The 18,954-nt window shown below is 52.5% G+C and overlaps 1 protein-coding gene and 1 long non-coding RNA gene across 2 annotated transcripts; one reads left to right on the top strand and one right to left on the bottom strand.

Annotated features, from left to right (window-relative positions):
- Positions 1 to 10,816: 10,816 nt before the first annotated feature.
- On the bottom strand, positions 10,817 to 14,096 carry LOC130266574 (uncharacterized). The gene is made up of 3 exons (XM_056515829.1): positions 13,210 to 14,096; positions 12,717 to 13,051; positions 10,817 to 11,684 (listed from the first exon to the last, which is right to left on the bottom strand). The coding sequence occupies exons 1-2, from the start codon at positions 13,597 to 13,599 to the stop codon at positions 12,719 to 12,721; spliced, it is 723 nt and encodes a 240-aa protein (XP_056371804.1). The 5' UTR covers positions 13,600 to 14,096; the 3' UTR covers positions 10,817 to 11,684; positions 12,717 to 12,718.
- A 2,013-nt stretch (positions 14,097 to 16,109) lies between these two features.
- LOC130266575 (uncharacterized) lies at positions 16,110 to 16,427 on the top strand. The gene is made up of 2 exons (XR_008842917.1): positions 16,110 to 16,178; positions 16,253 to 16,427. It is a non-coding gene; the product is annotated as an uncharacterized LOC130266575 (long non-coding RNA).
- The last annotated feature ends 2,527 nt before the right edge of the window (positions 16,428 to 18,954 follow it).

Here is an 18,954-nt window from a genome sequence, read left to right as displayed (position 1 = left end):
CCTCCCGCAGCCCCGCAGAGGGGGGAAAGGGGGGGCGCGGCTCAGGCAGGGCCCCGGTCAGTGAAGGAGGAGGAAGGCGGGCCCTGGCGGCCATGCACACTGCCCGCGCTGCCGTCCCCGGCACCGCCCACGGGGGTCGGGAAAAAAGAAAGAGATAACGAGTGTGTGCAGCCCTCGGTGCCGCCCCGAGAGGAGGGGCCGGGGGACAAGGCCTTTTACGAAGAAGGCGGAGAGGGAGCCCATAGGAGAGGTGGCGCCTCCTCTGCTCTTAGGCTTGATAGCTACCGTGGCAACCCCGAAGGCCGGGGCGCGGCCCCTCCTCCCGCAGCCCCGCAAAGGGGAGAAAGGAGGGGAAGCACGGGAAGCGGGGTGACAACAGGCAGCAAAGCGGCTGCAGCCGAAGAAGAAATTCGTCTTTCGCGTCCCCAAGAAAGAAGCGGCCCCGAGCGGTGCCCCGCGCCCCGCCGAGCTCGCCGCGCCCGGCCCCGGCCTCGCCAAGGGCGAATCGGGCAGGCCGCCGCTGTGCAGGTTAAGCGGCGCCCAAGACAAGAGAGCTAAAGCTGCTGCAGCGGGGCTTGCTGCTGTCGGAGCTGCGCGGCTGCCGGGTGCGGCTCCGCAGCAACCCCAACGCGCTGCGGGTGCGCGACTGCCGCGGATGCCCCGCGCTCTGCGGGCCCGTGCCCACCTCCGTGCGGGTGGAGGCTGCAGCGCCTGCCCGTGCGCGCTGGCCGGTTAGCAGCACCGCACCCACCGCACTACCCACTGCTGGGTCTGTGTGCGAGTCACCAGCCGGGCCGTCATCGAAGCCTGTCCCAGGGTCTCCTTCACCCCCTACTTCCAGAGTTACCCTGGTATCGAGAGAGATTTCGAGTTGTCTGGGCTCAGCAAGAACAAAACAGTAACAACTAGAACCTAGTGGGGCACATTGACTGGTTAACTCATCCACGAACTCTGGGACTTAATCCCCAATATGTAATTAAATAATTCTACTTCATATTTAAATTTAAAACTATAATGTATGGCTAGATTTCTTAGTTAAAGAATACCTGTTAAATATTGTTTACTGTTCTTGCACAAGTTGCTGCCATAATCTGTAGGTATCACTGTGAAATTTGCCAATTTCTAAAAGACTTTATTGTGAGTTCTAACTTATTGAGGTGGAGCAAAGGCCACTGGTACACGAACGACAGTGAGCCACTGTTAGAGCTGTTGTGCTGCTTTCACTCACCCAGGCAGACTAAATTAGTTACAGTGAAGCTGTCCTGTGCTATGGGCTGTTCCTCTGCCCCCTCCTCTCCTGGGAGCAATCTGGCAAGAGGGGTATGAAAAGAGTCAGAGCCAGAGCTCAGAGCAGCAGGGCTGGGCCAGCACTGAAACAAAATGAGCCTAAGAGGGAATGCACCAAAACTCAGGGTTTGTGGGGTACTGTCAGTTCTCCCCCTGATCTGTCAAATAGAGCAGCACTGCAGACTCAGGCATGAGGTATTTATGCGCAGCAACTTCATGGGAGTAAACATAGTGGACGTGTCTCATCTCATCAGATAAACATTAGATCCTGCAGTTTGTAAGATGTTTCTGTGCTGTAGATGTGGATGTATGTTTGAGGTGAGCACCTAAATCTGCTGGTGTTTGCAGTAGCTCTGGGTCCCATCTGGGGTGCTGTCTGGAAGAAGCTCTCTGTCTCACGAGTGGGTCCCAGGGGAGGCACCTCAGCTGCAGTTGCAGCTTGTGGCAAGCAGAACATTGGATATTTATTAGAACATATTTTCTGCATCACAATTACCCATTGGGAATCACTCATTTCAGGTGATTCCTTATATGTGCCTAGAATAAAAAGATCAAATATCTAATTTTCTAGCAGTTTGTAGTTGCCTGGTGCAGCAGACTGGAATGCAGAAGTCTAAAAGAAAAGATGTTTTGATAAACATCTAATGCTCTCCTGATATATTAATTACTCCAGAGTTAAGAAAAGCTTAAGCTTTGCTCCTAAACAAGTTTTAACAACAAAAATAAATGTAAATGATAGTGTGTTTTGGGTGATTCCTTGTCTTTGTTTCTATTCTATGTTTAATTGTTGTTCTTCTTTATATATTTGATTATGCAAAATATTATTCTTGCTAAATTGTTTCCTGTTATTAAGTTTATGGTTTTTTTAGTATGTATTGTTATTAGATATTTGTCTAATGTTAGATATTTATATTATTATTGTTAAACATTGACTAGTTATTAAGTTTCTGTTGATAATGAAGTTTAGAATAGAGACTTGACAAGGTAGCAGAGGCCTTGTCAAGCCTCTAAAGGGGGGAAATGATGCCTTCAGATCCCAGCTTTCTGTTCTGCTTGGGTATGCTTTCTGTTGTGCTTTAGGGTGATAAAGGTGAAACAGTCTGATACCAGCTATGGGCTCAAGGACAATTTCTTCAGACTCCAGGCCCAAAGTATAAACAACCTGAGAAGAGGAGGGCAGGCCAGCCAAGAGAAGAGGAGGAGGACACCTTACAATTTGAAACTATTAATTGGATGGCTGACTCCTGTATGTAAATGGACTGAAGTCTATAAAAATGTAAAATCATGTGACCAAGCTCTCTTTTGCATCCACCTTGGAGCCACTCGGGCAGGGCAGGGGCCAGGCTGTGGCACTGTTGCTGCCAGGGTGTGGCCTTTGAAGGCCTTTCAATAGATACCCATTTATTTCCCCTAACTCTGTGTGATCTCTGTTCCAGCTCCTAAAGGCAACAGTTTCATGTGTCACATCCGCCCCCACAGCGACACACCAGTCCATCCCAGTCTCTCCCAGTGCTCCCCCACCTGTGCATCTCGGCCTCCTCAGAGCCTCCCCAGTCCTTTCAGTGTCACCAGTCTCTCCTAATTCCTCTCAGTCCACAGCCATTCCATTCCCAATCCACTCCCAGTCCTTCTAACTCCACTCCCAGACCTCCACCCTCTCCCCCAGTGCCCCTCCAGTCCCTCCCAAGTCCCTTTCAGTCCAATCCCAGACTGACATCCCCTCTGCCAGTACCCTGATCCAATCCACTCCCTCCCAGTGTTCTCCCACTCTCTCCAAGTTCATCCCCAGTCCCTCTCAGCCACACCACCCCTCTCCCATCACTCCCAGTTCCCCTCAGCTGATCCCAGCGTATCCTCGCTCTCTCCCAGTGCCCCCCAGAGTGTCCATCTCACTGTGGCCCTCGAGCTCCCAGCCCAGCCCTGGCTGCCTGCTCTGCTCTGTGATGGATTTCTACCCTGCCCAGATCCAGCTGAGGTGGTTCCAGGGCCAGCAGGAACTCTCAGGGCATGTAGTGGCCACCGACCTGGTCGCCAGTGGGGACTGGACTCTTTCAAGCTCCTGGTGCTGCTGGAAACCCTCCCCAGGTGTGGGGGTCACCTCCAGCTTCCAGGTGGAGCACATCAGCCTGGAGCACCCCCTGAGCCTGCACTGGGGCACAGCCTGGACCCTGCAGTGCAAGGGCAGTGTGGAGGTACTGGGGGGGCAGGGAGAGGGACTGAGATGTCCTGGGAGTAACTGGGAGCAAGTTTGAGATAACCTGGTTTAAACTGGGAGAGGGGTTTCAGGGTTTAGAATGACTAACAAGGGGTTTGAAGGATGCTGAGGAGGGTGTGATGGGGTTCAGCTGGTCCTGATGGGCACTGGGAGGGAGTTTGGGGGTGCTGGGTGTAACAGAGTGGGATTTGAGTGAGCTTGGAGGGGCTGGAAAAAGATCAGGGATTGGAAAGTAGGGTTGGAATGAGGTTGCTTCTGCTAGGAAGAGACTGGAAGGAGTCTTGTTGAGTCATGGAGAGGCTGGGAAGGGACTGGGAGAGGGTTTGGGAGTCCTGGGGTTGTGGGGGGCAACTGGGAGGGGGCTGTGGGATCCTGAGAGGGACAGGAAAGGCTTTGGTGGGTCCCGGGGAGGCTGGTACAAGACTGGGAGGAGGTTTCAGGGGGTCCTCGGTGGGTTGGGGGAGATTGGAGAGGTGCTTAGAGGGGCTTGGGGTGTCTGTGAAGGGATCTGGAGGATCCGGACCCTGCGGAACCCAATGATGTTGCCGCCGGACACCGGGTGCAGCAAAGTGCTGACGGGGATCGGGGTCTTCAAGTTGGGCGTCGTCTTCCTGACGCTGGGGCTCGGAATCTATGCAAGAAGGTGAGGGAGTGGCCGGGAGCGTGTGTGCTCCCCCTGGGGCCACCAACCCAGTGTCATCCACTTTTCTCTGCTCTGAGAGCTCCTGACCCAGCAGTGGCTGCACCCCCTCCCCGTGGCCGCAGGCCCGGCCAGGACCCCCCGCTCTGTCCCCTTGCTGATTTAGGGGGGGGATTGTGTGTACCCCCAGCCCTGCTGTCACTCTGCCCGTGCCCAGCTGTTCCCAGTGTTCCCACTAAGGCTTCCCAGTTAGACCCAGTTCCATTTACTGGGAGGCGGGACTTGGGGGGACCCCGCGGGGGATCGTGGTTGCGCGGGGAGGGCGGGGTCCAGGTGGGGAACACTGGGTGCTGCGGGTCTGCCCGGCAACCGGTGAGTCATCAGAGCTGCTCTCTCTGATTGGCTGAAACTTCTCCATCGCATTGTCTGATTGGCTGAGGAGAGGCCCGGGAGTTGAGAGAAGGAACAGGAGAGATCCCGTCCCGAGCACCGACAGGGAACAACAGACCCAGCCTGGGCACAGGGAGGGAATTTATTACCAACCAAATCACAGCAGGACAAGGAGAAGAGAGAGAAATCTCGGCAACCCCGTCCCGCCACACAACGGGGATCACCACGGCCACGGATCACCAGGGCTCTGCCCAACAGGGGTCACTGGGGATCATCCAACACCGATCCTCCCATGGGGGATGGAGCTGGTGCAGAGCACGAAGCTCTTCCCACACTCGGGGCACTCACAGGGCTTCCCTTAGTGATGGCTCCGTTGGTGTTGGGTCAAGTGAGAGCTGTGTGAGAAGCTCTTCCCACACTCAGGACACTCGTAGGACCTCTCCCCAGTGTGGATGCGCTGGTGGCTCCTCAGTTGAGAGCTCAGCCCAAAGCTCTTCCCACATTCCAAGCAGGTGTAGGGCTGTTCTCCAGTGTGGATCACCTGGTGCTACATCAGGTAGTGGCTCTCTCTGAATCCCTTCCCTCCTTTCCCACACTCATAGGGCTTCTCCCCAGTGTGGATCCTCTGGTGCTGGATCAGATGGCAGCTCCAGCTGAAGCCCTTCCCATATTTCAAGCACTTGTGGGGCTTCTCCCCTCCATGAGGCTTCTCCACCAGCTCTGAGCTCTGCCTGCATCTCCGGCCGCCTTCCCGGCTCAGGGAGGGTCTTTCCTCCTCATTGCAGCTCCCTGGGCTGGGTTTGCAGCCCCTCCTTGGGAGGGATCTCCGGGGCTTTTCCTCTTCCTCCATCTGCCCACGCCTTGGGAATGAAAACTCCTGGTTTGGAAGAAAAAAAACAAGAGGAGAGGGCCTTGGGCTGGGGGTTCCTCCTCGCCCAAGTGCAACTCAGGAAGACATTGGGCGTCTTGCATGTATAAGAACATCCCAAACACCAAGATTCAGCCCAAAAATTCTCCAAAAATCACAACACAGATGAAAAAGCCACCAAAAACCAAGATTTGGCCAAAACCCCCTCCAAAATATAAAAATTCAGCACCTAGAAGAAAACACAAAAAACACCAACATTTAGCCCAATAAAGCTCAGAAACACCAAGATTGACCCCTGTGAAAATCCTGGATCCCCCTCTCTGGTCACCTGCTACATGTGATGGGGACAACGCTCCTGGGCTTGGGCAGAGGCTGCAGGTACAGGGAGGGATGGAACTTTGTGCTCCTTCCTGTTTCTGTTCCTCCTCCTCCTGTGTCCCTACCCTTCCTCACATTCATCTTCCTCCTCCTATTACTCCTTCTCCTGCATAATCCCACCTTTTCCTCCCACATGAATGGTTTGACCATTTGCATTGGGATTTTTTCTGTATATATGTGTGCGGTTCTTAGTGATGGCAAAATTTTGGTATGGGTTTTTCAATGTTCACATTTAGGATGGATTTTGCAAAACTGGAAGAGCCTTAAAGGTGATACTTTAACAGATAAAAAGTTAATAGAGTATTGTTAATAAGAAAAAAAAAAAAAGCAGATTGTGGGGCAGCCACATATGAGTCATCCAATGGCTGCTCTACAAGAGAAGCAGGGTTCCAGACAGCCAGGAGAGGAGCTTTAGAAATGCAAATTAACACTGCTGGGGTAAAGTGTGGGCAAGCCACCAGGGTCTCCTTGCCTGGCGGAGGATTTGGGCTGCTTCCCTCTGGCCCTCACCCCAAGCTCTGCCTGCTTGCACAGATGGAATTTGCACAGCTAAAGGCAGAGCCCACAGTGAGGATACCTGACTGCAACAGAAATTGGTTAAGCTGCAAAGGGAAACAGCAAACAGAGAATGTTGTGAAAACTTTACTAAAAAACTGGGGGGGAATCATCCCTCTCCTCACTCCAACATGTGCTGTCACTGTCTAGGTTATATAGGGTATATTAGAGCACTGGGGTGTTTTTGCTAGTCCAGAGAAATCAGTTGGGAATCCAAGTAATTGATTTAATTAGATAAAACTGGTCAATTGATGCAGCCCTGGATGGAAGGAGCTCCCAAAAATGTGGAAAAGATGAACAAACACCACAACAAATCCTACAACACCATGGAGCATATGAGGAGATTGCATATGCAAACTCATTGGGGATCCCAGGCTCTGGCAGAACAGTTCCTGAGATTCTTTGGGTGTAAAGGGATTTATGAGCTGGCTAAACAAGAGGTGCAAGGGTGCCTAACATGCAAGAAAGTAAACAAAGCCAGGACACGACAGGTAATCTGGGGTAGTCGCCCTATAGCCTATCGTCCCTTTGAAAGAATTCAAGTGGATTTCACTGAATTACCCAAGGTTGGGAGGTATAAGTTTTTACTAGTATTAGTGGACAAATTAACTCATTGGGTGGAAGCTTACCCAAGCTCTAGGGCTACTGCCCAGACAGTATCTAAAGTCCTTCTGGAAGAACTCATCCCTCAATATGGTATAATCAATCATATAGACTCGGACCAAGGAACACACTTCACCTCAAAAATTATTAAACAATTAGCGGAGGCTCTGGGAATTCGGTGGGAATACCATACCCCATGGCATCCTCAGAGTTCTGGACAAGTTGAAAGGATGAATCAGACATTGAAGGCCCAGTTATCAAAATTAATGATAGAAACTAAAATGTCCTGGCCAAAATGCCTCCCCTTAGCATTATTAAATATCAGGACTATGCCTCATTCTGAGACAGGGTTATCTCCTTTTGAAATGTTACACGGTGTGCCCTATGATCATGGCATGCCCGTGGGACACCCAAAAATAGAAGATGGACAAATACAACCATACCTAATAACCATAAATAAAAATTTACAGGATCTTCGAAAGCAGGGAATTATCACACAAAATGTTCCTCTAGGGTTCGCCATACACAAAATCCAACCTGGGGATTACGTTCTCATAAAAACCTGGAAAGAGGTTTCTCTCTCTCCTCACTGGGAGGGTCCTTTTCTTGTCCTTTTGACCACAGACACAGCAGTCCGGACAGCAGAAAAGGGCTGGACACACGCCTCCAGAGCAAAAAAGATCGAGACAAGAGAGGAGACACCCGAGTGGAAAGTGATCTCCCACCCTGGAAACCTCAAGCTAAAATTGCGTCGGACAAGTAAATGAGCACCTTAGATCAGATAAGGTGTTCAGTTCCTGGGTGCAGCTGTTTTTCCTTTTGTTCATTTCAGGTGCCAGATTTGTCGTGAGGTTTGGGTCACACATTGTATATGGAGAATCAGGCCTAGAGGTCTCTGTACTAAGTGCCTTGAGAAAGAGCTGTCTCTGACTGACCGAATTCTAATACTTGCCACCAAATTGAATAATATTGTACCGGAGTTGATCCAGTGGTTTCACTTGTACCAACACGGGATTAGGGGAAAGCTAAATTGCAGGACGGTAATTTTGGAAATTGAGTGCCAGAAAGCAAATAAAGTACCTTGTTGGACAGATACAGTAAAGTTATCAAGGTGGGATGCCTTTAAGGGACGGGATGCAGTTTGGACTTCACATTGGTCCCCTGAAGAATACTTCTGCTGCCAAGAAGATGGTTTCCCTCGCCGCCAGCAGCAACCTGGTGGGCGTAGGCAGAGGCAGAGAAGTACACCTATGGGGAGTCCTGGTGAGCCTGAGCCTAGTCGTGTATCCTCTGACTAATGCATACCCAGAGAATGCCCTGAGCCCTGCAATACAAAGCCATAATGAGTGTGGGGAGTGCACACGAATTAGTACCTCTGCTCACCCTGTCCTAGCTAATTGCACCCCTGGGGGGAAGGAGGAGCACTGCACCCTTAACGGCACTCAGTATGTAAAGTGTAAATTGGGGGGAAAAAATGGTATGCTATGATCCCAAGGCAAGAAACAGAAACGGGCAATCAGAGACATTTGCTCATAACATTCGCAAAAGAAGTGCAAGCCAGACACCTCTTCCCACATGTGAACAATGCAATCGTACGGTTTGGATAGGGGGAAAAAGAAAATTGGTATTTGTGGCTTATTTTCAGGTGAATCAATTGTGTTATGACAATACTAAACTAGGAATGTGTGTCATAGAAGGAAAAACCTACTGGGTGGGCAAAAATCTAAGGTATGAAAGTGGACTCATCTCAGACACTAAACCAGTCATCATAGACCTTCTCAAGGAAGACGATGACCGGATCTGTGCCCAGTTTGATAACACTTTCTGTTTTTCTAAAGATAGGGAAGGCATGAATCCTGAGAGCAAAATAAAACAAATAGCCATAGAAATAAAGAAATTTTGGGGGGATTTTTTTGGGATTTTTTTTTTTTTTATTTTTTGGCGATTTTTTTGGGGGAATTTTCTTGGTAATTTCGGGGAGTTTTTGGGGTAGTTTTTGGGGGGTTTTGTCTCCCCTTCAGCCGCCAGCTTCAGCTGATTTCTGGGGGTTTTTTTTGGGATTTTTTGGGGGGGATTTTTTTTGGCTTTTTGGTAATATTTGGGGATGTTTTTTGTGTGTTTTGGGTGTTTTTTTGGGTAGTTTTTGGATGTTATTTTCTCACCTTTGCCTGCCAGCTCCAGGTGGTTTTTTGGTAATTTTTGGGGGGTTTTTGGTAATTTTTAGGGATTTTTTCTCGGTGGTTTTGGGGTTTTTTGGGGCTTTTTGGGGATTTTTCGGGGGGAAATTTTTTGGGATGTTTGTGGGAAGTTTTTGGGGAATTTTTTTTGGGTTTTTGGTAATTTTTGGGGATGTTTTTGGGGATGCTTTGGGGTGGTTTTGGCTGGTTTTTTGGGTAGTTTTTTTGGGGTTTCTTCTCACCTTTTTCGGCCAGGTTCAGGTGATTTTTGGGGTTTTTGAGGATATTTTTGGTAATTTTTGGGGGGACTTTGTTGGGGGAATTTTTTGGGGGATTTTTTTTTGGAATTTTTTGGGGGTTTTTTAGGGGATTTTTGGGGGTTTTGGGGGGATTTTTTGGGGTGTTTTGGGTGGTTTTTTGGGTGGTTTTAGGATTTTTTGTGGTTTTTTTTTGGAGGGTGTTTTGGTAATTTTTGGGGAATTTTTTGGGTAATTTTTTTGGAATTGTTTTGGGATTGTTTGGGGATTTTTGGAGATATATCTGGGGTGTTTTTTGGGAAAATTTTTGGTGTTTTTTGGGATTTTGGGTTTTTTTTTTTTCATTTTTTTGGATATTTTTGGGATTTTGGAGGGTTTTTGGGATTTTGGGGAGGATTTTTTTTTTTTCTTTTTCGGATTTTTGGGGGATTTTTTGGAGATATTTTTGGGGTGTTTTTTGGGGTATTTTTCTCACCTTGGCAGCCGGGTTATGTGATTTTGGGGTTTATTTGGGGTATTTCTTAGGGGGGTTTTTGGGCATTTTTTAGGGGATTTTGGGGTTTTTTTGGGGGGATTTTCGGGGGGGTTTGGGGAATTTATTCGGAATTTTTTGAGGATTCTTTTGGAATTTTTGGAGATTTTTTGGGGATTTTTTTTGGCAATTTTTTGGGTGTCTTGCACAGCCAAATGCTGATGAACTGGGGCAAAGACCAAGATTTTGGAGACAGTGAGGTGGAAACCCCTCCAAAAAAGATACTTCACCCCTCCTAAGCATGAGGATCCCCAGCTTGCACAGACACCTGTTGTAGTCTGCTTCTTATTAATGGTGTGTTCTGTTATTGCCCAAGTTAATGGTTTAGTCCAAAATTTACCCTCTACCCACCGTGTCAATCTGTCCTGAATTACCTGTCAATCCTGCTTTGTGCCAACCCCCTGCTTGGAATTGCTCTTTAAAATCCCCTAAAATCCAGGTCTCATTAGTCCATATGACCCAGTTTTCCCCCCTACCTCCCTCATTGGACAATGCCTTTGTGAACCCTACTCTTAATCCCTCCTCAGAATTTCTCCAATTTTCTAAGAATTTTTACCTTCCCTTTGAACCTCCCCCATATTTAAGTTATTGCACCTTTGCCATTTTTGTTTTTGCTCCACAGATTCTTCAAAGTAATAAATCTTTTTTATCCTATGCAAAGACCTTTCCCCCACTCCTTGCCTGCTTCAAACGCAATCTGAGAGCCAAAAGGCCATGGAGCCACTGCTCGAGCCACATCTAAAGCCAGGAGCGTGGCCAGTCCTGGGCACGGGGTCGCAGTGGCAAAGTGTGCAGCCCTGGCTGTTGTGACAGTCCCCTGCCTCTGGTCTCACTTGCTTGGGTTTTCTGACTGGGTCTGAGGCAGGAGCTGCCATTCCTCACGTGTGGGGAGACCAGAACCCCCAGAACCTCACCCAGCGTGCAGGCTCTGCCTGACAGCGCTCCGTCCACTGGCACGGTCGTGCTCTGAGTCTCAGCCACTCTGCCACTGCTGCTGCTGCTGCTTCATTTGCTTTTAGCACACCCAGAGCTCACTGCTAGTTACGATGGCCTCTGGTTCTGCCCTCTTCCCGTCCCTGTGTGGGGATGGAGCATTGCTGTGCTTTCAGGAAGCTCTTTGTGAACACTTCCAGCATTGCAAGCTCCTTTGCCCTCCGTGGATGCTTGCCAGGGAATCCCTCAAGGCTGGGCTCAGAGAATACTCAAGCTGGCTCTTCTAAAACCCAGGCTCCTTGTCCCCTTCAGCGTGCTCAGCACGACCTTTAACCCCACGGTGTTGTGCAAGGGACCTGCAGGACAGGGACTTTTGCAGCCTGAGCTGTCGCTGCTGCTCACTGTCTGTGCACAGAGCGCAGCGCGGAAGAGAACGACAGCACGGCCCTGGGTGTCCCTGGCTCAGATTTTTGGGCCGCTCAGGCTCCGAAGAGATGTGGGTAAAGTGAACAAACCAAACTTTATGAAGGGAAGGCGAAGCGAAGAGGTGAGCTGGGAGGCAAAACAGGGGATGGGCAGGGCCTGAGGAATGGAGGGAGGGAGCTGCCAGCAGGGAGGAGATGGCAGGAGCTCCTGGAGCTTGCCACAGGCTCAGCTGTGACCAGCAAGAGCTGTGCCTGGAGCTCCAGCGGGTCCCCTCTGCTCTGCAGCTGGTCCCATCTTCAATGGGAAGGTCGCTGAAGGACACTGGTTCTTCTGAGCCAGCAGATGAAGTTCGGCAGATCTTCTGTCAGATGCCACCTGGATAACCTGGCTCATGAAGGAGGGGCTCTCGTCTTCCCTCGGGGCCTGAAGGGCCAGAAGAGAGAGGAATAGAGCCACAGTCAGAGGCTGGATTGCAGGAATCCAAGGAAACTTTCCTGCCAGGGCCATCCCACCCGGCTCCTGCCATGGCCACGAGGGAGCAGGAGACCAGGGCATGGGCTGGAAGGTGCTGGCCTGTGTTGGGTTGATGTGGCCAGAAATGTGTATTCTATCACCCTCTGTTAAAGCCAGGTGGAGTAGTGATTCCTTATCTCTGTGGCACATACTATCTGTTAATGGGCCATCTTTAAGAGCAGGTGGGGCATCATCTTTTCTACAACCCATCCTCCCTCCAGGAACATATCATCTGCTGATAAGCCACTAAGTTCCACTGTATGACTAATAAAGTCACAATATCCCATTGGGAAACGCTCCCGTCAGGGGGAGGAGCCAAGTCTTTCCTACGAAGATAAAAAACCTGAAATTTGGACAACAAGATACCGTCTTCCCACTGAATTCCAGAGGAAAACCGGACTTTTCCACATCATCCCTAAACCTTCAAAAGAAAACTGCAGCTTTCTACAGAACCACTGCTTCAACTGAAGCACATCTACCACGGCAGGAAAACTGTAGCCACCATTTAATTAGACTGCTACCAACACCCTGACTGACAGGGTGTCAGGTTGTATTCTGACTCTGTCAGGGTTGGAATTGTTCTTTGTAATACTGCATTTCTATTTTAATTTTCCTGGTAACTGTTATTCCTAATTCCCATATCTTTGCATGAAAGCCCCTTAATTTCAAAATTAAAATAATAATTTAGAAGAAGGGGGTTTACATTCTCCATTTCAAAAAAAAAGCTTCTGCCTTTATTGGCAGATACCTGTCCTTCAAACCAAGACATGGCCACGGATCCCCCTGTGTCCCTGAGAGCTCTCCGTGCTCTGCCCACGCGGCCCCTCGTCCGCACAGGGAGCAGAGCCCTCTGCAGCCCGGGCAGGATTGCAGCTCCGTGCCCGGCACCTGCAGCTGCCCCTGGCGGCCCCCGCTGCCCCGAGGGCGGCTGCTCTCACTCACTCTCACTGAGGGCCTGCAGCTCCTCCTTCTTTCCCATCAGGAGTGTTCCAGCAAGCCCTGGCAGCACAGAGCTCGTGCAGCCCCAGCGAAGGGAGCAGCCCCCGTGTGGGGCGCAGGCTGTGGCTGCTCTGGCTGCGGCGCTGGGCAGGGCCACAGCTGCCGGCCCTGCACGCTGAGCTCCGGGGCCAGGGGCCTTCTCCAGGCTGCGGCTGGGGCTTCCAGGCCGGCCTTAGCAGGCACTTGGTGACCTTCGTGCGCCGCTCCTGGGTCAGCAGCTCCTCGAGATCCCTCCTCCTCAGGAGGCGTGCCGCATAAAGCAGTGTTTCGCCAGAGGCCTGGAGAGCAGCAGAGAGCCGGAGGTGGCACCAGAGCCTGGGGCACAGGACCCGCGTCTCTCTGCCAAGGGCAGGGCGAGGCTGGAGCCCGCGAGGCGCCAGGGCAGGAGGCAGCCGAGCCCCTGCCAGGGATGCAGCAGCACGGCACCAAACCTCACCTTCGCCAGGCGCCCGTTCTCGTCGTGCCAGCGCAAGAAGAGTGGGAGCAGGCTCTGGCTCACAGTTCTCGTGAGAGCCTTTTCCCCTCTTCCACTACCAGCTCCATCACCTTGCAGAAGAGCTGGATGGAGAGCAGCTGCACATGGCTGTTGTCCTGGAGGAAAGGAGAAGAGCTCAGCACTGACTAGTCCAGGCTCAGGGGGGAAAAGGCCCAAAACTGCCCAGGGCACAAAGTTTCCGGGCAGTGTCCAGTGCCCGTGGGCACAGAGCCTTACTTTCTCAAAGTGTGGCAGGAGTGGCTCAGCCAGCTTTGGGGCAGTGGCGCTGGGTATCTTGAGGTCTTTCTCCTGGAGCATATGGGCGAGCACAGAGAGGGTCATCCCAACCATCTCTCGATCTGGATCAGCCAGCTGCTCCACCAGGTGTTGATACAGGCCGCATATTCCTCCGCTCTGTGTGCAACACAAGGCTGTGCTGTGAAGCCCTGGAGGGCTGCAGCACCAACAGGGCCCTGGCCCTGCACCCCCACCCAGCTGCCTCAGGGCTCAGAGGCCAGAGGCCTGTGCCAAGGCACTCGGGCAGCTGAAGCAGGAGGCAGGAGAGCTGGGAGCAGCTGCCTCAGCTGCCGAATCCGAAGCAAGTGCAAGGGACTGTGTTGCCCAGCCCCAAGCTGCCAGTGCAGCTTCAGCCACTGCTGCCTTCTCACCAGTGAGGGCTCCTTGCTGAGCACCATGAGGCCTCTGAGCTCCAGGCACAGCCCGTCCCTGCTCTCGCTCGGCAGCTGCCTGGACATGACCGACAGGGCACTGTGCCCGTGTTTGCTCAAGTGCAGACACTGCAGGACCTGAAAGGCACAGGGCAGTGACAGGGACCCGCCGGCAGGAGCGCGGAACCGCCCAGGGCCAGGCCCAGGCAGCGGCACCGGGTGCGCACCGTGCCAGGCGGCTGCGGCTCCCAGAGGCCAGAGAGCTGGAAGGCAGCTCAGCCAGGCAGCGCTGGCCCTCAGGCTCAGCTCCACAAAGAGCGCCAGGGCCGGCAGATCCCAGCGAGGCTGCCCCCAGATGGGCAGGCTGAGCAGGTGCGTGGCGATGCAGGAACACAAGGGGCTCAAGCCATGGCACATCTCCCTGGCAGGGGGACAAAGGCACCGAGGCCGTGAGCCAGGCGGGCAAACCTCTGCCAGGACTGACTCACAGAGGAGAGTGACCTTTGCCCAGCACTCTCTGAGGGGACGTGGGCCCTTGGGGAGGCAGCTGCTCCTGGGATTCCTCCTCTCCCAGCCTTTTCCAGTCTGCTCAGCCGTCTCTCGGTGCCAAAGCTCCCTGGCCACAACCACGGGGACTGTGTGGGGCACTCTGGGCTCAGGGCACCAATGCTGGCAGCGGGGAGAAGGGGGTCTCACCTGGCCAGCAGCCCCACTGCACAGTGCTGGGTGTCAGCACAGAGCAGGGTGTCCCAGACCTGCCTGCACTCCAGAACCACCAGCTTCTTGTCACAGCCCAGTAGGCAAGCAGAGCCTTCATGGTCTGCACTGCAAACCTGTGTGCAGAGCAAAGGCCAGGTCACGCTGGGAGCTCTGGCCCTGGCCACAAGGGCGTGGGAAGGACAGGGTGACTGGCACCTGTTGGGGTTGCTGGGAAGGCGGTGCTCCTCCCAGCACACTGTCCAGAAGTTCTCAGCATCCTGTGGCATCTGCTCTGTGGTGCTGAAAATTTGGAAGAGCAGAGCCACGAACACACAGGCAGAATAAGAGACCATTGTGTGGTGCCACTCGGGCACGTGGACAGTCACTCACAGCACCAGAGTTTCCTGCAAAAGACAGAGCACCCCGAGGCAGCGCTCAGTGCTGAGGTGTCCGTGTGGCAAGCCCCAGGGGAGACGCAGGAGGAGCATGTCCGCAGGGGGTGGGATGGGATGGGATGGGATGGGATGGGATGGGATGGGATGGGATGGGATGGGATGGTGGGATTGCAAGGGATGGGATGGATGGGATGGGATGGGATGGGATGGGGCCAAGCTGGCTGTGAGCACCAGCCCTGCGGCCTTGGCTGCAAGCTCTGCTCTGTGATGGATTTCTACCCTGCCAAGATCCAGATGAGGTGATTCCAGGGCCAGCAGGAACTCTCAGGGCATGTGGTGGCCACCGACCTGGTCCCCAGTGGGGCTGGACCCACCAGCTCCTGGTGCTGCTGGAAACACTAACCCCTCAGCGTGGGGTCACCTCCAGCTGCCAGGTGGAGCACGTCAGCCTGGAACACCTCCTCAGCTGGCACTGGGGCATGGCCTGGATCCCACAGTACAGGAGGGAGTGGGGGAGGCACTGGGGGGCTGGGAGAGGGGTTGGAGTGTGCTGGGAGTAACTGGGAGGGAGTTTGACAGAGCCTGGTTCAAACTGGGAGAGGGGTTCAGGGGTCTGGAAGGGCTGAGAAAGGGTTGTATGCATGTTGGGGAGAGTGGGATGGGGTTCGAGGGGTCCTGGTGGGCACTGGGAGGGAGTTTGGGGGTGCTGGGTGTAACTGGAAGGGATTTGAGTGAGCCTGGAGGGGATGGAAAAACACCAGGGATTGGAGATCAGGGGTTGGAATGAGGTTGGTTGTGCTGGGAAGAGACTGGGGGGATCTTGGTGAATCCTGGTGGTGCTGGGAAGGGACTGGGAGAGGGTTTGGGGGTCCTGGGGTAGTAGGTAGCAACGGGGAAGGGGTTATGGGATCCTGAGAGAGACAGGAGTGTCTTTGGTGGGTCCTGGGGAGGCTGGGAAGAGACTGGGAGGAGCTTTGGGGGCTCCTGGGTGGGCTGGAGATGAACGGGAGGGTGCTTGGAGGGGCTTGGAGTGTCTGTGAGAGGTTTTAAGGGGTCCTGCCCTGTGGACTCCCAGAGGTGCTGCTGGACGCTGCCCGCAGCCAGGTGCTGATGGGTGTTAGGCTTTGTTTTCCTGGTGCTCAGGCTCGGCTTCCACCTGTGCAAGAAGGTGAGGGGGGTCCCAGAGCATGTGTGCTCCCCCTGGGGCCCCCAGCTCGGTGTCACTCACCTTCCTATGCCCAGAGAGCTCCTGAATCAACAATGGCTGCAGCCTCTTCCCGTGGCCTCGAATCCAGCCAGGATCCCCGGCTCTGTCCCCGCGCTGATTTTGGAGGAGGTCGAGTGTCCCCTCCAGCCCAACTGTCACTCTGCCCCCGCCCAGCTGCTCCCAGTGTTCCCAATAAAGCTTCCCAGTGCGCCCCGGTCCCGTTTATTGTGGGGCGGGACTGGGGAGGGACTTGGGGGGACCCCGCGGGGGGATCGTGGTTGCGCGGGGAGGGCGGGGTCCAGGTGGGGAACACTGGGTGCTGCGGGTCTGCCCGGCAACCGGTGAGTCATCAGAGCTGCTCTCTCTGATTGGCTGAAACTTCTCCATCGCATTGTCTGATTGGCTGAGGAGAGGCCCGGGAGTTGAGAGAAGGAACAGGAGAGATCCCGTCCCGAGCACCGACAGGGAACAACAGACCCAGCCTGGGCACAGGGAGGGAATTTATTACCAACCAAATCACAGCAGGACAAGGAGAAGAGAGAGAAATCTCGGCAACCCCGTCCCGCCACACAACGGGGATCACCACGGCCACGGATCACCAGGGCTCTGCCCAACAGGGGTCACTGGGGATCATCCAACACCGATCCTCCCATGGGGGATGGAGCTGGTGCAGAGCACGAAGCTCTTCCCACACTCGGGGCACTCACAGGGCTTCCCTTAGTGATGGCTCCGTTGGTGTTGGGTCAAGTGAGAGCTGTGTGAGAAGCTCTTCCCACACTCAGGACACTCGTAGGACCTCTCCCCAGTGTGGATGCGCTGGTGGCTCCTCAGTTGAGAGCTCAGCCCAAAGCTCTTCCCACATTCCAAGCAGGTGTAGGGCTGTTCTCCAGTGTGGATCACCTGGTGCTACATCAGGTAGTGGCTCTCTCTGAATCCCTTCCCTCCTTTCCCACACTCATAGGGCTTCTCCCCAGTGTGGATCCTCTGGTGCTGGATCAGATGGCAGCTCCAGCTGAAGCCCTTCCCATATTTCAAGCACTTGTGGGGCTTCTCCCCTCCATGAGGCTTCTCCACCAGCTCTGAGCTCTGCCTGCATCTCCGGCCGCCTTCCCGGCTCAGGGAGGGTCTTTCCTCCTCATTGCAGCTCCCTGGGCTGGGTTTGCAGCCCCTCCTTGGGAGGGATCTCCGGGGCTTTTCCTCTTCCTCCATCTGCCCACGCCTTGGGAATGAAAACTCCTGGTTTGGAAGAAAAAAAACAAGAGGAGAGGGCCTTGGGCTGGGGGTTCCTCCTCGCCCAAGTGCAACTCAGGAAGACATTGGGCGTCTTGCATGTATAAGAACATCCCAAACACCAAGATTCAGCCCAAAAATTCTCCAAAAATCACAACACAGATGAAAAAGCCACCAAAAACCAAGATTTGGCCAAAACCCCCTCCAAAATATAAAAATTCAGCACCTAGAAGAAAACACAAAAAACACCAACATTTAGCCCAATAAAGCTCAGAAACACCAAGATTGACCCCTGTGAAAATCCTGGATCCCCCTCTCTGGTCACCTGCTACATGTGATGGGGACAACGCTCCTGGGCTTGGGCAGAGGCTGCAGGTACAGGGAGGGATGGAACTTTGTGCTCCTTCCTGTTTCTGTTCCTCCTCCTCCTGTGTCCCTACCCTTCCTCACATTCATCTTCCTCCTCCTATTACTCCTTCTCCTGCATAATCCCACCTTTTCCTCCCACATGAATGGTTTGACCATTTGCATTGGGATTTTTTCTGTATATATGTGTGCGGTTCTTAGTGATGGCAAAATTTTGGTATGGGTTTTTCAATGTTCACATTTAGGATGGATTTTGCAAAACTGGAAGAGCCTTAAAGGTGATACTTTAACAGATAAAAAGTTAATAGAGTATTGTTAATAAGAAAAAAAAAAAAAGCAGATTGTGGGGCAGCCACATATGAGTCATCCAATGGCTGCTCTACAAGAGAAGCAGGGTTCCAGACAGCCAGGAGAGGAGCTTTAGAAATGCAAATTAACACTGCTGGGGTAAAGTGTGGGCAAGCCACCAGGGTCTCCTTGCCTGGCGGAGGATTTGGGCTGCTTCCCTCTGGCCCTCACCCCAAGCTCTGCCTGCTTGCACAGATGGAATTTGCACAGCTAAAGGCAGAGCCCACAGTGAGGATACCTGACTGCAACAGAAATTGGTTAAGCTGCAAAGGGAAACAGCAAACAGAGAATGTTGTGAAAACTTTACTAAAAAAACTGGGGGGGAATCATCCCTCTCCTCACTCCAACATGTGCTGTCACTGTCTAGGTTATATAGGGTATATTAGAGCACTGGGGTGTTTTTGCTAGTCCAGAGAAATCAGTTGGGAATCCAAGTAATTGATTTAATTAGATAAAACTGGTCAATTGATGCAGCCCTGGATGGAAGGAGCTCCCAAAAATGTGGAAAAGATGAACAAACACCACAACAAATCCTACAACACCATGGAGCAGTCCTTGGGAACCCTAAGAAATACATATCAGGAGACAGAATTCACCCATAATTTGAGTGGCATAATTAGGTTAAAAAACTAAATATTATTATAATTATTACTACTATGATTTATATTCATGATACTATTTCTACTGTTATTCTTATTAATGCTATTATTATTAACAATAATAATAATATTATGTACTATAGAACGTATTATCAGTCCTTGAAATAATAATCAATTCGAGAGCACCAGCTATT

Source organism: Oenanthe melanoleuca, unplaced genomic scaffold (genome assembly GCF_029582105.1).
Source record: "Oenanthe melanoleuca isolate GR-GAL-2019-014 unplaced genomic scaffold, OMel1.0 S090, whole genome shotgun sequence".
Classification (NCBI taxonomy): domain Eukaryota; kingdom Metazoa; phylum Chordata; class Aves; order Passeriformes; family Muscicapidae; genus Oenanthe; species Oenanthe melanoleuca.
Note: the sequence above shows the minus strand (reverse complement) of the source record. Positions and strands in the feature narration are given on the sequence as shown.

Excerpts from the sequence above, each read along its gene's own strand:
- LOC130266574 (XM_056515829.1), bottom strand. The coding sequence starts at position 13,599 with ATGGTTGGGATGACCCTCTCTGTGCTCGCCCATATGCTCCAGGAGAAA. Across the intron at positions 13,052-13,209 it reads AGAACGGGCGCCTGGCGAAG|GCCTCTGGCGAAACACTGCT; the intron begins GTGAGGTTTGGT and ends GCTGCTCTCCAG.